The sequence below is a fragment of the Muscardinus avellanarius genome (genome assembly GCF_963383645.1).
Source record: "Muscardinus avellanarius genome assembly, chromosome: X".
In the NCBI taxonomy this organism is placed as follows: Eukaryota; Metazoa; Chordata; class Mammalia; order Rodentia; family Gliridae; genus Muscardinus; species Muscardinus avellanarius.
Window position 1 is genome coordinate 1,916,493 of NC_137792.1, and position 12,293 is coordinate 1,928,785.

General features: G+C 46.9%; 1 protein-coding gene across 1 annotated transcript in view; it reads right to left on the reverse strand.

Annotated features, from left to right (window-relative positions):
• The window catches only part of PNPLA4 (patatin like domain 4, phospholipase and triacylglycerol lipase), a gene marked incomplete at both ends in the record, with an annotated part of 41,301 nt that extends 39,614 nt beyond the window's left edge, over positions 1-1,687 (reverse strand). The window contains one exon of the mRNA XM_080718506.1: positions 1,508-1,687. Within this exon, the coding sequence (XP_080574632.1) occupies positions 1,508-1,687 (180 nt within the window). The remainder of the gene's footprint in view (positions 1-1,507) is intronic.
• Between the last annotated feature and the right edge of the window lie 10,606 nt (positions 1,688-12,293).

Sequence of the window (12,293 nt, forward strand, 5' to 3'; positions counted from 1 at the left end):
AAAACATGTGATCTGATCTGAAAACCTGATGAGAGCAACTCTGAAATTCAGGTAAATCATGCAATAGCTTAACATCGCAGAAGGTCAGTCTCAGAACTGGCTGGAATATGACCTTCTATCCAAGTCACGTTCACAGTAAATCACACCCAATGCACTTCTGCATTTGCTGGAGGGTTGGAAACCAAGTCCATTCAACTCCGAAGCTCGGATTATTTGCCCCGGCTCAAGAGAAGACTGTAGCCGGGCGTGGTGGTGCACGCTTGTAATCCCAGCATTCGGAAGGCAGAGACAGAAGGATGGGGGTTCGGGGACAGCCTCAGCTACTTAGTGAGGCCCTCTGCAACTCAGCGAGACCCTGTTTCTAAATAAAGAATAAAGAATAAAAAATAGGGCAGGGGGGTGTAGTTTGGAGGTCGAATGCCCCTGGGTTCCATCCCTAGCACTAAAAAATACATACATAAATAAATAAATGCCCCTGGGTTCCATCCCTAGCACCAATAAATAAATAAATGACTGCATAAAAAAGAAGGAATTAACCCTCCATCATCCCCCCCCCCACACTCCCAGTAGTCTGCTGCTTCTAAAAAGAACTCTAGTTTCCCTTCCATAGGTGGCTGAAAAACAGGTTTGAGAACTATTTTTGTATCTTTGGTGGTGGCACTGGGGATTGAACTCAGGGGTGTTCTATCACCGAGCTACATCCCCAGACCCATTTTTCATTTTTTATTTTTTATCTTGAAACAGGGTCTCAGTAAATTACCGAGGGTTGGCCTCAAACCTGTGATCCTCCTGTTTTAGCCTCCCCGGGTACTGGGATTACGGGCGCGCGCCAGGGGACGGAGATTCCGCTGTTTAAAATGTGCTAGTTTTGCAGCTCATTCCCGGGCACGAATGTGTTAAGCCGTCGCACTGGTATTGTTCAAAGTCACCGGCCTGTGTATGTAATTAACCAATATTTTCTCCACCCGCAGAAAGCAGCTCTCACGGTGAGTAAACGCTTGATCGCAGTCCAGAGAGCAGAAAAGGGATTTTGGAAAGAAGAGTGTGGGCTAAAGAAAACACCGGGGATGGCTACTTTTGTTCCTTTCTTGGCTAAACTGCTTGGAATTCAGGGCTTCCACTCACCGTGAGAATTAAAAGCAAATTAAATTCCCATATCATTCCCCTTAGTTGAAATCGTATGCCCCCATCCCATCCCCCGCTTCACTGCTGTGCTGGTGCAGAAAACAGCGCCAAGCAGAGAGAGTAAGAACTCAGAGGTAAGGAAGGCATGTGCTGGCCTTGTCGTACTGTCCCCCCAAATAATCTTCTTTCCGGACCACAGATCCCTCAAAGGCCAATTTGAAAAGAAAAGCGTTAACCTTTTGTTGGCCAGGGGGGGGAAAAAAAATAAACAGAAAAAATAAACAGGTTTTCTCTGCAGGGTTCACGTCGTAGAGTCGACACTCGGTTGGGCCCGGCCCTGTTAATTTCTCGATGAGGAACAGCCTCGTTAGGACTTAATTACCTCGATTTTTTCTGGCGCCGTTAGCAGGACAGAAGCAACCAAGGATCCCGCCGAAGCCCCGGCAAAGGCCCGCACGTCCTTCAAAAGCTTCTGGCCGTGTCTGGAAAATGCAGATGCTGCCCCCAACTGGTAAATGCCCAGAAACCCACAGGCTGCGAAGGACAAGTTGATGTGCTTCATTCTAGCCGCGGAATTGGCAAACCTACAAAAATATTACAATTAAAATTAAATAACAGTTGTATATTAGTATTCTCTATTCCTCAAACTGCTGCGTCATCTTACGCTGGTCATCATGCCATGGACTTCTCTTATAATTCTTCAAGTGCAGTGGTTTCAATGAGTTGTAATTAAACCCAGACATTTTTCAAGGAAGCATTTTTCCCCCTTACAGCGCAGAGCCTTATTAATTTTAAAAAACAACTGGGCTCTGTGTTTGCTCAGTACATAGATTATGCGAGCTAATATTTAATTACTTGGCAAGAAACAGATGTATAAATTCTAATGGGCAAGACAATTGGTCTTTTTCTTGACCCTTTGTAACTCTTGGCGGGGTAAGGGCGCTACTACTACTGAAAGGAAAAATCATTAAAGGCCTCGTTGAATTCCAAATAAAACCAGGCGTGGTGGCAGGTGCCTCAAATCCCAGTACTTGGGCAGCTGTGGTGATAGGATCTTAGGTCTGAGGCCAGCCTCAGCAGCAAAGCTGGGCCCTCAGAAACTTAGACCCTGTTTCTAGTTAAATAATAAAATAAGCCAGGCGTGGTGGCGCACGCTTGTAATCCTAGCATTTGGGAGGCTCTGAGACAGGAGGATCGCGGTCCGCGGACAGCCTCAGCTACTTAGCGAGGCCCTCTGCAACTCAGTGAGACCCTGTTTCAAAATAAAGGATAAAAAATAGGGCTGGGGCTGTAGTTCAGAGGTAGAATGCCCCTGGGTTCCATCCCCAGTGCCACAAAATAAATAAATAAGTTAATTAATTAATAAAATAGGGCTGGGGATGTAGCTCAGAGGTAGAACATCCCCGGGTTAAATCCTCAGCAACACACACACACACACACACACATCCAAATGAGTAACACACTTGCTCTTCCTAATGCAGCAGTAAATTTCAAATATAGGCTTTCGTCTCCCTCCTATTTCTATGGAAAGCATCCTTATTTTTAAAAACACCGATACCCACAATTAATCAACAATGCGGTGTTACTCAACAATGCAATATGGCTTAATCCCCGAGAAGCTCGGGATACCTAAAAACATCTAAGTATAAACCAGACGTGGTGGTGCACGCTTGCAATCCCAGCATTTGGGCTGAGACCGGAGGATCGCCGTTCAAGGACGGCCTCAACTACTTAGTGTGAGGCCTTTTGCATCTCAGTGAGACCCTGTTTCAAAAATAAAAATGACTAAAAAATAGGACTGGGGGTGTAGCTCAGAGGTAGAATGCCCCCTGGGTACCGCATTAAAAAAAAAAAGATATCTAAGTATAAAAACAGCATATATATACTTTCCAAAGTCTGAGTGGGCACTACACACCCACAAGAATGAAATTAATCATGCCTCCATCAGGCTACCTGTTCAGATTTCTCGGGATTGAAGGCTGGTCCTTATTCAAGTACACTGATTCAGAGCCATAGGCCAGGAGCTCAGGAGATTTTTTTTGTTTGGTTGGTTGAGTGTGTGTGTATAATGCCAGAAATTAGCTACACCCCCTGCTCTATTTAATTTTTTAATTTGCAAACAAGGTCTCCCTAAGTGGCTGAGAGCCTAAGTCGCTGAGGCTGGCCTTGAACCTGAGATCCTCCAGTCCCAGCCCCCCAAGGACTGAGATTACTGGTGTGCAAATTTTACCCAGATAGGGATTTGGGGTTTTGGACCCTCCCCTAAAGGTTTCTGATGTCCCAGGTCCGGCCCTCTGCAGGGAGCAGGCTGGGCCCCTTTTTTGGGTCTGAGCCCAGGTTTTGAGTGTATTTCTGCAAACAAGGGCAAAAGGGGGTGTGTTCTTTTAGGGGGAGATCAGCCTGGGGCGCTATCCCTATCCCCCCCCAAAAAGCCTAGGGCAGATGGGGCTGCAGCCTCATCAGTCCCCAAAGTCGGCGCAGCCCACCCTGGCCCGCCCGCCATTGCGCTAACCCTGCACTCCGTCCTACCAAGGCAAGCCTCAGGCACTTCCGTTTTGACGGCCGACCCGCTAATCCTTAACTAGAAGGCGGGCCCGGCCGTCACTCAACGCCGCGGCTCCACCTATCAGGGCCGGGCTCCACTCGTCAAGCGCCCGCCCATGAAGGTCGGGCGCTCGGACTTTGTGACCTTCCCGCGCGCGTCTGTGACGTCATCACGCCGCCCCTCCCTCCGCTATATAAACGGCGGGACTCAAGATGGCGGCGACCGCTCGTCCCGGCGTTCTCGGGCCGGGAGAGGAAAAAGACCTTCTCGTCTAAAGATACCCACTCCTCGACGTCTCCGGTTTCGTTTCGATCCCTCTGAGCTCTTTAGCACGCCCGGCAGGTCCGTCGTCCCCCTGCGAGCTCGCTGACCTTCAATGACCCCGCGCCTGCGGTGCTCCGTCCTCTCGGGTCAGTTGCCCCGGAAGCGGTTTCCGGAAGCGGTTTCTCCCCATTATCTCCCTGGCCCGCGCTTTGAAGGTCGGGCTGCTCCTTAGCACTGTTCAGGCCGCAGCTTTGAAATACGTTTTCTTCCTTTTTTATTTTTTATATTTTATTTTTGCGGTAGTAGGGATGGAACCCAGGGGCATCCCACCTTTGAGCGACACCCCCAGCCCTATTTTTATTCCTTATTTTGAAACAGTCTCAATGAGTTGGAAAGGGGCCTCATTAAGAAGCTGAGGCTGGCCTCGAACCGCGATCTTTCGGTCTCGGCCTCCCAAATGCTGGGATTACAAGCTTGAGCCACCACGCTCGACTCTCAATGCATTTTTAATTTGAAGAGTTTTATTTTCCAAAAGCATTGTCAGGAAGGCCAGAATGTGGCTTCAGGCACCTTTCACATCCTCAGCAGCCTGTGTACCCTGTGACCTTGGAGAGGTTTTCTAATCACTGAGCTTCCTGGCTGGCTCATCTGCAGTAAGGGAAGATAAAATGCGAGTTTACAGGGACGTTGTAAAGTTCGCTTCACATGAGGCCCTTTAGTAAACAGTCCCCGCTCTGCCCAGCGTCACCCTAGCTGTGAGTGAACTTGAAAAGCTGCTTCGATGGTGGCCAGGAGGGCTAACTTCTCCACCCAGAGTTGAAGGAGTCTGATAACTCATTTTTCCAAGCAATGACTTCCTTGTCCGGTCTTAATAACGAGGCTGGAGGGATCCCAGACTTTGGGATTGAAGTTTCCGATTTCAGGATAGATTTTTCTCTCCCTTGAGGTACAGAAGAAAATATGGGAGATGCACGATCACCTCTCTCCTTTAAGGAAACCAGAGAGCATGGTTAGAACTCACTGGGTTGCCTCTGCCTGGGCGTTTCCTTTCTCCCAGTTTCGGGGTGCCACCTCAGGCCCAGAAAACCTTGTGTGAGCAGCAGCCTTTGCTATGATGATTAAGGAAGAGATTTTGTTAGTAATTTACGTAAGTCATCTGCCAACACAGTTGGTCCTGCAAACATCCTAATGCTTGAACATAGCATGACTACATTACTCAAAAGTCTACCAGAATTTAGTGACGAGGAGGCAAAAGAAATATCCAGAAATATGAAAGGACTGAAAAACCATATAATACAAATTTCAGGCCTTCCAGCCTTCTGCTAAGCTCTGATTGAGATCCTCTTCACAATGGCCTCCTTCAGAAAGCTTATGAGAAAAAGAAGAAAGCCAGACATCCTGAATCAGGATTTGTGTGTTCACAGCAACCCAGGTATCGCCCTGCACATAATAGTTTGTGAAGCACTGGTCTAACTGCTGCAGTTGCCCTATGACCTGAATGTTTTTAGACCTTCAAAATAAGTATGTGGGGATTGTAATACCTAATGCAATGGTGTTAGAAGGTGGGCCTTTGGGAGGTGATTCTGTCATAAGGAAGTGCCCTCATGGATGGATATAGTACTCTTAGAAAAGAGACTTTCCAAAAGCTCTCTTTCTATCATGTAAGAATACAGCAACAAGAAGATGGCAGTCGGCATCCTGGAGGAGACCTCACGTACAGGACTTGTAGCCTGATGAACGGTGAGAATCCTAGGTGTTTTTAAGCTATGTAGTCTATGGCACTGCTTCGCTATAGCAACCTGAATGGACTAAGACAGGTAAATAATTCATAAGCTGTAAATTGCTTGCCATTCTGAGTAGCGTGAGGCTATCTCTTGATTTGAAGTGGTACAGTGGCATCAAAAGTTCGAGAGGCTGGCTTCACAGAATTGGAACCCGGTCTACCGTTGGCGCAGCGAGTGTTTCCTGAGTGAACATCACAACTGTGGGATTCTTCAAGGAAAGATGACACACGTTCTCACCGGTCCCGCGGGCCGCAGCGCAGTTCCCCCAAACGTAAGTCTCACAGGAGCAGCCGGCTGCCCCATGCTCTTAACTCTGAAAATGTCACGCTTGATTCCTTCTCTCTCTGTTCTCTCCCAAATCGCGTTTCCATGCGACACTTAGAAAGTCAGCTCCCTCATGTAAAGAATATCGTATTCATCTACACTGATACTTGTCATCTTGGCATAGCACTTGTTGCCTAGGTTGTAATCAATACATACTTGCTTTGGGTGTTGGATTTAAGCAAATTAACATTATGGTCTGGGCGTATTGTCATGTAATTGCCCTTTAAAAACACTTCTGCAGTCATTTATTTTTGCTTTTCCATTTTCCATAGTAATTTAGTCTCAGGACTGGTTTATTTATTTAGCCATATGTCATATAATTATTAAGCATCTGTTTATAGCATGTGCTGTGCTCATTGGGGCCACACATTGACAAGAATTCAGCCTTAATCACCAGGGATTCAGAGTGCAGCAGGCAGGTGGACGTCTGACACATAACTGCAGAAGAATCATCACATCGCCTTGCTATTGCAAGGCCACACACAGAGGTTCCCTGGATGTCTACACTGAGCTACACAGTAGGAAACTCTTAGCCCTGGAAGGCACTTGTCAGAGTACCCAGCGTATAGACAGAGTCCCCCAAACTCATGGCTCCTCTCTCTGTCCTAAGTTGCCTCCCACGAGTTGGGATAAAGTCCTTGCCCAGAGTTCCGCTTTCCGCAGTTTAGTTACTTAGGATCAGCCATAGTCTGGAAATAGTAAATGGAAAAGTCCCTAGATAAATAATTCGTAAGTTGTAAGTTGCATGCCGTTCTGAGTAGGATGAGGATTATCTCTCGCCATCTGGCTCCATCTCACCCACTAGGAGAATCGTGCCTTTGCCCACCGTGTCCGCGCACTATACACTACCCACGCGTCGGCTACTTAGTATCCCTCTTGGTGATCAGATCAGCTGTTATAGTATTGCAGTGTTTGTGTTTCAGGTAACCCCTAAAGATTATGACCATATAATTTAAAGGAAGGAAGTTTTTGTTTCTTATGGTTTCAGGCACAGTCCATGTGAGGCTGGGGACTCTTGATCTCAGGGCCTGGGGGGGAAGAGGCAGAGGGAAAGCACGTGGGCTGTGCCCCTCACATCACAGGGCCCAGAAGCAAGAGAGGGAGCCCGAGAGGAGGGACCATAAATAGAATCTCCAAGGCCGTACTCTCAGGGACCACCTCCAGAAATCTCCAAGGCCGTACTCTCAGGGACCACCTCCCGCAGCCGCATCCTACCAGCCTACGGGTCACCGCCCAGGTAAATGTATTACAGTGGACGCAACCGCTGCTGGGATTGCAGCTCTCGGCATGCAGTCACACCAGCTCCAGACGTTACTAAATGGGAACATGTTTTAATCTCACCAGAACACCTATTTTACTTAATAATGGACCCAAAGCACAAGATTGAGGATACCAAGGAACCAGCAGGGGGTAAAACTTGAAAGACCAGATGGACTTTGGCTTCAGGGCATATAGGGGGAAAAAATCATAGTTTTTTTTTTTTTTTTAGGGTTCAGTCTTGTGTGTGCTTTCAGGCACCTGCTCAAGTTCTTGGAACATAGTCCCCGTGCAAAGGGGAATTACTGTATTTGCATAGGGAAGGAGAAAGGACACGTATCAGGGATCCTTGCCGACACCTCCACACCGAGGAGGGGACCTTGCTCCCAGATCTTTGATTTAAATCTGAGTTTGGTTGAAGGATGTTTGCAGCCACCGACGCTCAGTGTATTGGAATCATTATGGCGTACACATGCGTCATACTAAACACGCACAAGCTTTTATTTATCGTAATTATTTCCTAAGCGCTACGGTACCATAATTACTCATTTAGTGTCTGTTGCATTAAGAACTACAAGTTGAAGCCGGCCATGCTTGGAATCCCAGCATTCCCTTGGAGTCCCAGCATTCCCTTGGAGTCCCAGCATTCGGGAGGCTGAGACAGGAGGATCAGGGTTCCAGACAGCCTCAGCTACCTAGTGAGGCCCTTTGCAACTCGGTGAGACCTTGTTTCAAAATAAAGAATAAATAAACAGGGATGGGGGTGTAGCTGGGAGGTAGAATGGCCCTGGGTTCCATCCCCAGTACAAAAAAAAAAAAAAAAAAAAAAAAACTACAGATCAAAGTATATAGGAGAGCCGGGCGTGGTGGCGCACGCTTGTAATCCCCGCGCTTGGGAGGCGGAGACAGGAGGATCGCGCAGGTTCGAAGCCAGCCACGCTGGCGTAAGAGACCCTGTTTCAAAAATATAAAATAGGTCTGGGAGTGTAGCCCGGAGGTAGAAGGGCTTCCAGGAACCCCAGTACCACCAAAAAAAAAAAAAAAAAAAAAAAACAAAGTATATAGGAGAGTATGTAATGGAGCAAATGCGATGTAATCCATTTTATTTATTTGTTTAATGAGGATTGAACCATTCTACCTCTGAGCCACACCCCTACCCTTCTGTTTTGAAACAGTGTCTTACTAAGCTTCTGCGAGCGTCACTAAATTGCAGAGGCTGGCTTTGAACTTGTGGTCCTCCCAAATACTGGGATTGCAGGCATTCACCACCACACCTCCCAAGTACTGGGATTGCAGGCATTCACCACCACACCTCCCAAGTACTAGGATTGCAGGCATTCACCACCACGCCTGGCTTGAGCATGGACTCAGTTTGGTATCCTCAGTGGTCCTAGAGGTCTAGTTCCTGGGCCCTGGATACCCAGAACACTATATTTTGTTGTAGTACTAGGGATGGAACCCAGAGGCCTTCTACCTCGGGGGCTATACTCCCAGACCTATTTTATACCTTATTTGGAAACAGGGTCTCACTAAGTTGCCGAGAGCCTCACTAAGTAGCCGAGGCTGGCTTCGAACCTGCGCCATCCTGTCTCAGCCTCCCGAGCGCGGGGGTTACAAGAGTGCGCCACCACGCCCGGCCCCAGGTCTGCTTTCCCTAAAGCCTTTCAAAAATGAATCAGTGAAATTGTTGTTTCAAAACATGTGTCCAGAGTTATTGTTTTGGCTACTACGTGTCTCAGATCTGCTTTTACTAAACTCTTTAAAAAACGAATCAATGAGATTGTTGTGCCCAACTGTTTAGAGACAAGAGTTTTGGCTGTTTTGGTCTGTTTTGTCCTTTACGTGTCTCATAATCATACTTCTTTCAACTTAAATTGTTTCTCTGGTCAAAACTAGTGATTGAGCCGGGTGTGGTGGCACAGGCCTGTAATCCTAGTATTTGGGAGGCTAAGATAGGAGGATCACAGGTTCAAAGTCAGCCCCAGCAACCTCATGAGCCCCTGTTTCCAAATAAAAAATAAAACAGGCTGGGCATGGAGCTCGGAAGTAGAACACCTCTAGTTCAATCTCTAGTACAGAAAAATTGTAATTAGTATTCGGATTTGGATATTTATAATTTTACTAAAAAGCGATAAGAGCTCTTAACAAACATGATATAGGAATTTGTTTACAAGAGACCTCGCTGACGCCTTGAAAGGAAAAATAAATAAATAAAAGCAGGCCTGCCCATGAATTAAAGCTCTCTTCGATTGATCAGTTACAGCAATAACTCTCTTTGATGGTTCTCATTCCAGGAAGCGGTGTCACAAAGCAGGTTATTATACAAAGAACACAATTTCCATTAGGCCCGATGTTACCAAAGGGGGATTTTGTTAGTGATCAAGGTCTTGAAATAGATATAAATCATATTTTAATCCTGTGTCTCCATGCCTATTTTTGTTCACTTATAAACTTCATTGAGTGTCTAATATGTGAAAGAGACTTGAGTCGGCAGAATATACATGGCGGGGGGAGCCAGGCGCTGTGGTTCACACTCGTCATCCCAGCATTCAGGAGGCGAGATAGGAGGATCGCGGTTTGAGGCCAGCCTCAGCTACTTAGCGAGGCCCTTCGCAGCTCAGTGAGACCCTGTTTCAAAAATAAAAAGTCTAGAGTAACGCCAGGTGTGGTGGTGCCTATTTGTAATCCCTGTGCTTGGGAGGCTGAGACAGGAGGATCGCGCAGGTTCGAAGCCAGCCTCAGCTACTTAGTGAGGCTCTCAGCAACTCAGTGAGACCCTGTTTCCAAATAAAATAGAAAATAGGTCTGAGAGTATAGCCCCCCGGAGGTAGAAAAGCCCCTGAGTTCCACCCCTAGTACCACTAAAAAAAAAAAAAAAAAAAAAGACTAGAGTAACTTGAAAATAAGTTACTCCACTGTATTTATTTTTAATGCAATGTTTTATAAATTTTTGTCCTTTCTGCCTTTGTTATAATAAAATTACTTAAGCTTAAAATAAGATAGAGAGACTTAAAAAATATGGCTGGGGATGTAGCTTGGAGGTACAGTGCCCCTGGGTTCTATCCCTAGTACCACAAAAATAAATAAATACATACATACGTACATAGGGGGAAAATTCCTAGAATACACACTGCTGTGTATGTATTTTTAGTAGGGATTGAACCCAGGGGTGTTCTACCTCCAAAGTATACCCATAGCTCTTGTTATTTACTTATTTATTTAGTTAGTTATTATTTTGAAACAGTGTCTCACTACAGTGCCGAGAGCCTTGCTGAGTTACCAAAGCTGGCCTCAAAACTTTCATCCTCCCGTCACTCAGGGTCTCCCAGGTAGTGGAATCACAGTCCTGCGCCGGCCACCACTGCCGGTTTCCGCTCAAAGCTCACTGCTTTTTCTTTCTAGAATGCCCTTTTACAGCCTTCTGTCTCCCTAAGCTCCGCTTATTGTCCCGGGCTGAAGCTAGGCTCTGCTTTTGGAATGTGTCCACCTGCCTTCCGTCTGTGCTGGCCACACCCTCGTCACCGCTCAGGAGTCATTGTGACAGCATCTCCCGTCCTCTGTCGCCCTTGGAGATGTGGCCGCCAGTACTTTCTAGGTCCAGACTTCATTTTGGAACAGTGACTATGTTTTCCTCTTGGGTTTTATGAGCATCTTAAAATGTAAAGCATAGGAAATGTGTATGATAGCTGAGACTCTTGTGTGTGTGAGTGTGCGCGGTACTGGGGATGGAACCCAGGGGCATTCTACCTCCGAGCTCCACCCCCAACCCTATTTTTTATTCTTTATTTTGAAGCAGGGTCTCACCGAGTTGCAGAGGGCCTCGCTAAGTAGCCGAGGCTGTCCGCGAACCGCGATCCTCCGGTCTCAGCCTCCCGGATGCTGGGATGACAAGTGCGCTTCACCACTGGGAATCTTTAGCCTGCGTGTGTTAGGTAGCTAACTGGGATTAAGCAGAAACGTGCCAGTTTTGACAAGGAGTTCAGAGGGACTCTGCGCACGTTCCCACTTTTTCTCATCTTGCTTTTATTCTGTAAGCAGTTTATCCCCAAGAGACCGGCAGCAGCCCGCACCTTAGTGTCTCATTAGGAGAAAAGTCCTTTCTACACGGTTCACCTCCAAAACTTGGGAGAAATCACAGCTTCTCTGTTAGCTTTTTATTATTGTAGCAAAGTACCTGGAGCGATCGGTTTAAAAAGACGAGTTTATTTCGGAGGTTCCAGGCCACGGTTGCTCGGCCCCGATGCTTTTGGTCTAGGGACATCAGGGTGGAGCATGCGTGGTAGAGCCAGCTCGTGATGGCTCAGAAGCAAACAAGAAGAGTGGCTAGCATTCCGGTATCTCCCTCCAGGGCAGACCCTGAGGGCTTCTAGCTAGGCCCTGCTTCTCCGTAGCACCACAGGCTGGGTACCAAGCCTTGCCAGCACACGGGCCTTTGGGCAACGCTGACCCAAACCACAGTGCCCTTGCTGGCTCTGTCTTTGATGGGGATGGAGCCTGTATTGATAGTTGATAAGAGCTGTATTAATTGGTGATAAAAACAAGCTTTCATACTAGGGCAGAACAATAACACGCTTTTCTCTGCCTCTAAGCTGTCAGCCAAGAGCTGCAGTCAGGATTGACCTTGGTCAGCTAAGTTGGCTGTTAACCCAGCTGGACACTAGAATTATACGGATTTTCACACTACTAAAGAGAAAAAGAAAACCATGTTAGCCCGGCAGTGATTACTAATTACACAAAATAGTTATAGCCCGAAACCTCCATACCTTAAAAGACTACATTCCTGTGTCTTTCTGTTCTTTATTGTAAGACAAGTGGGTTTTTTTTTAATTGGTGCACTGTATTCATAAATCATAGTGAGATACAAACTTTTGTAGACATACATGCACACATCGCCCAGTCAGCCCCCACCCGATCCCCACCCCATTCCCTCCCCATCCCTCCTTCCCATGCTTGGCTTAGTGGTTGACATCTAGTATTATAGCAAATTATCCAAA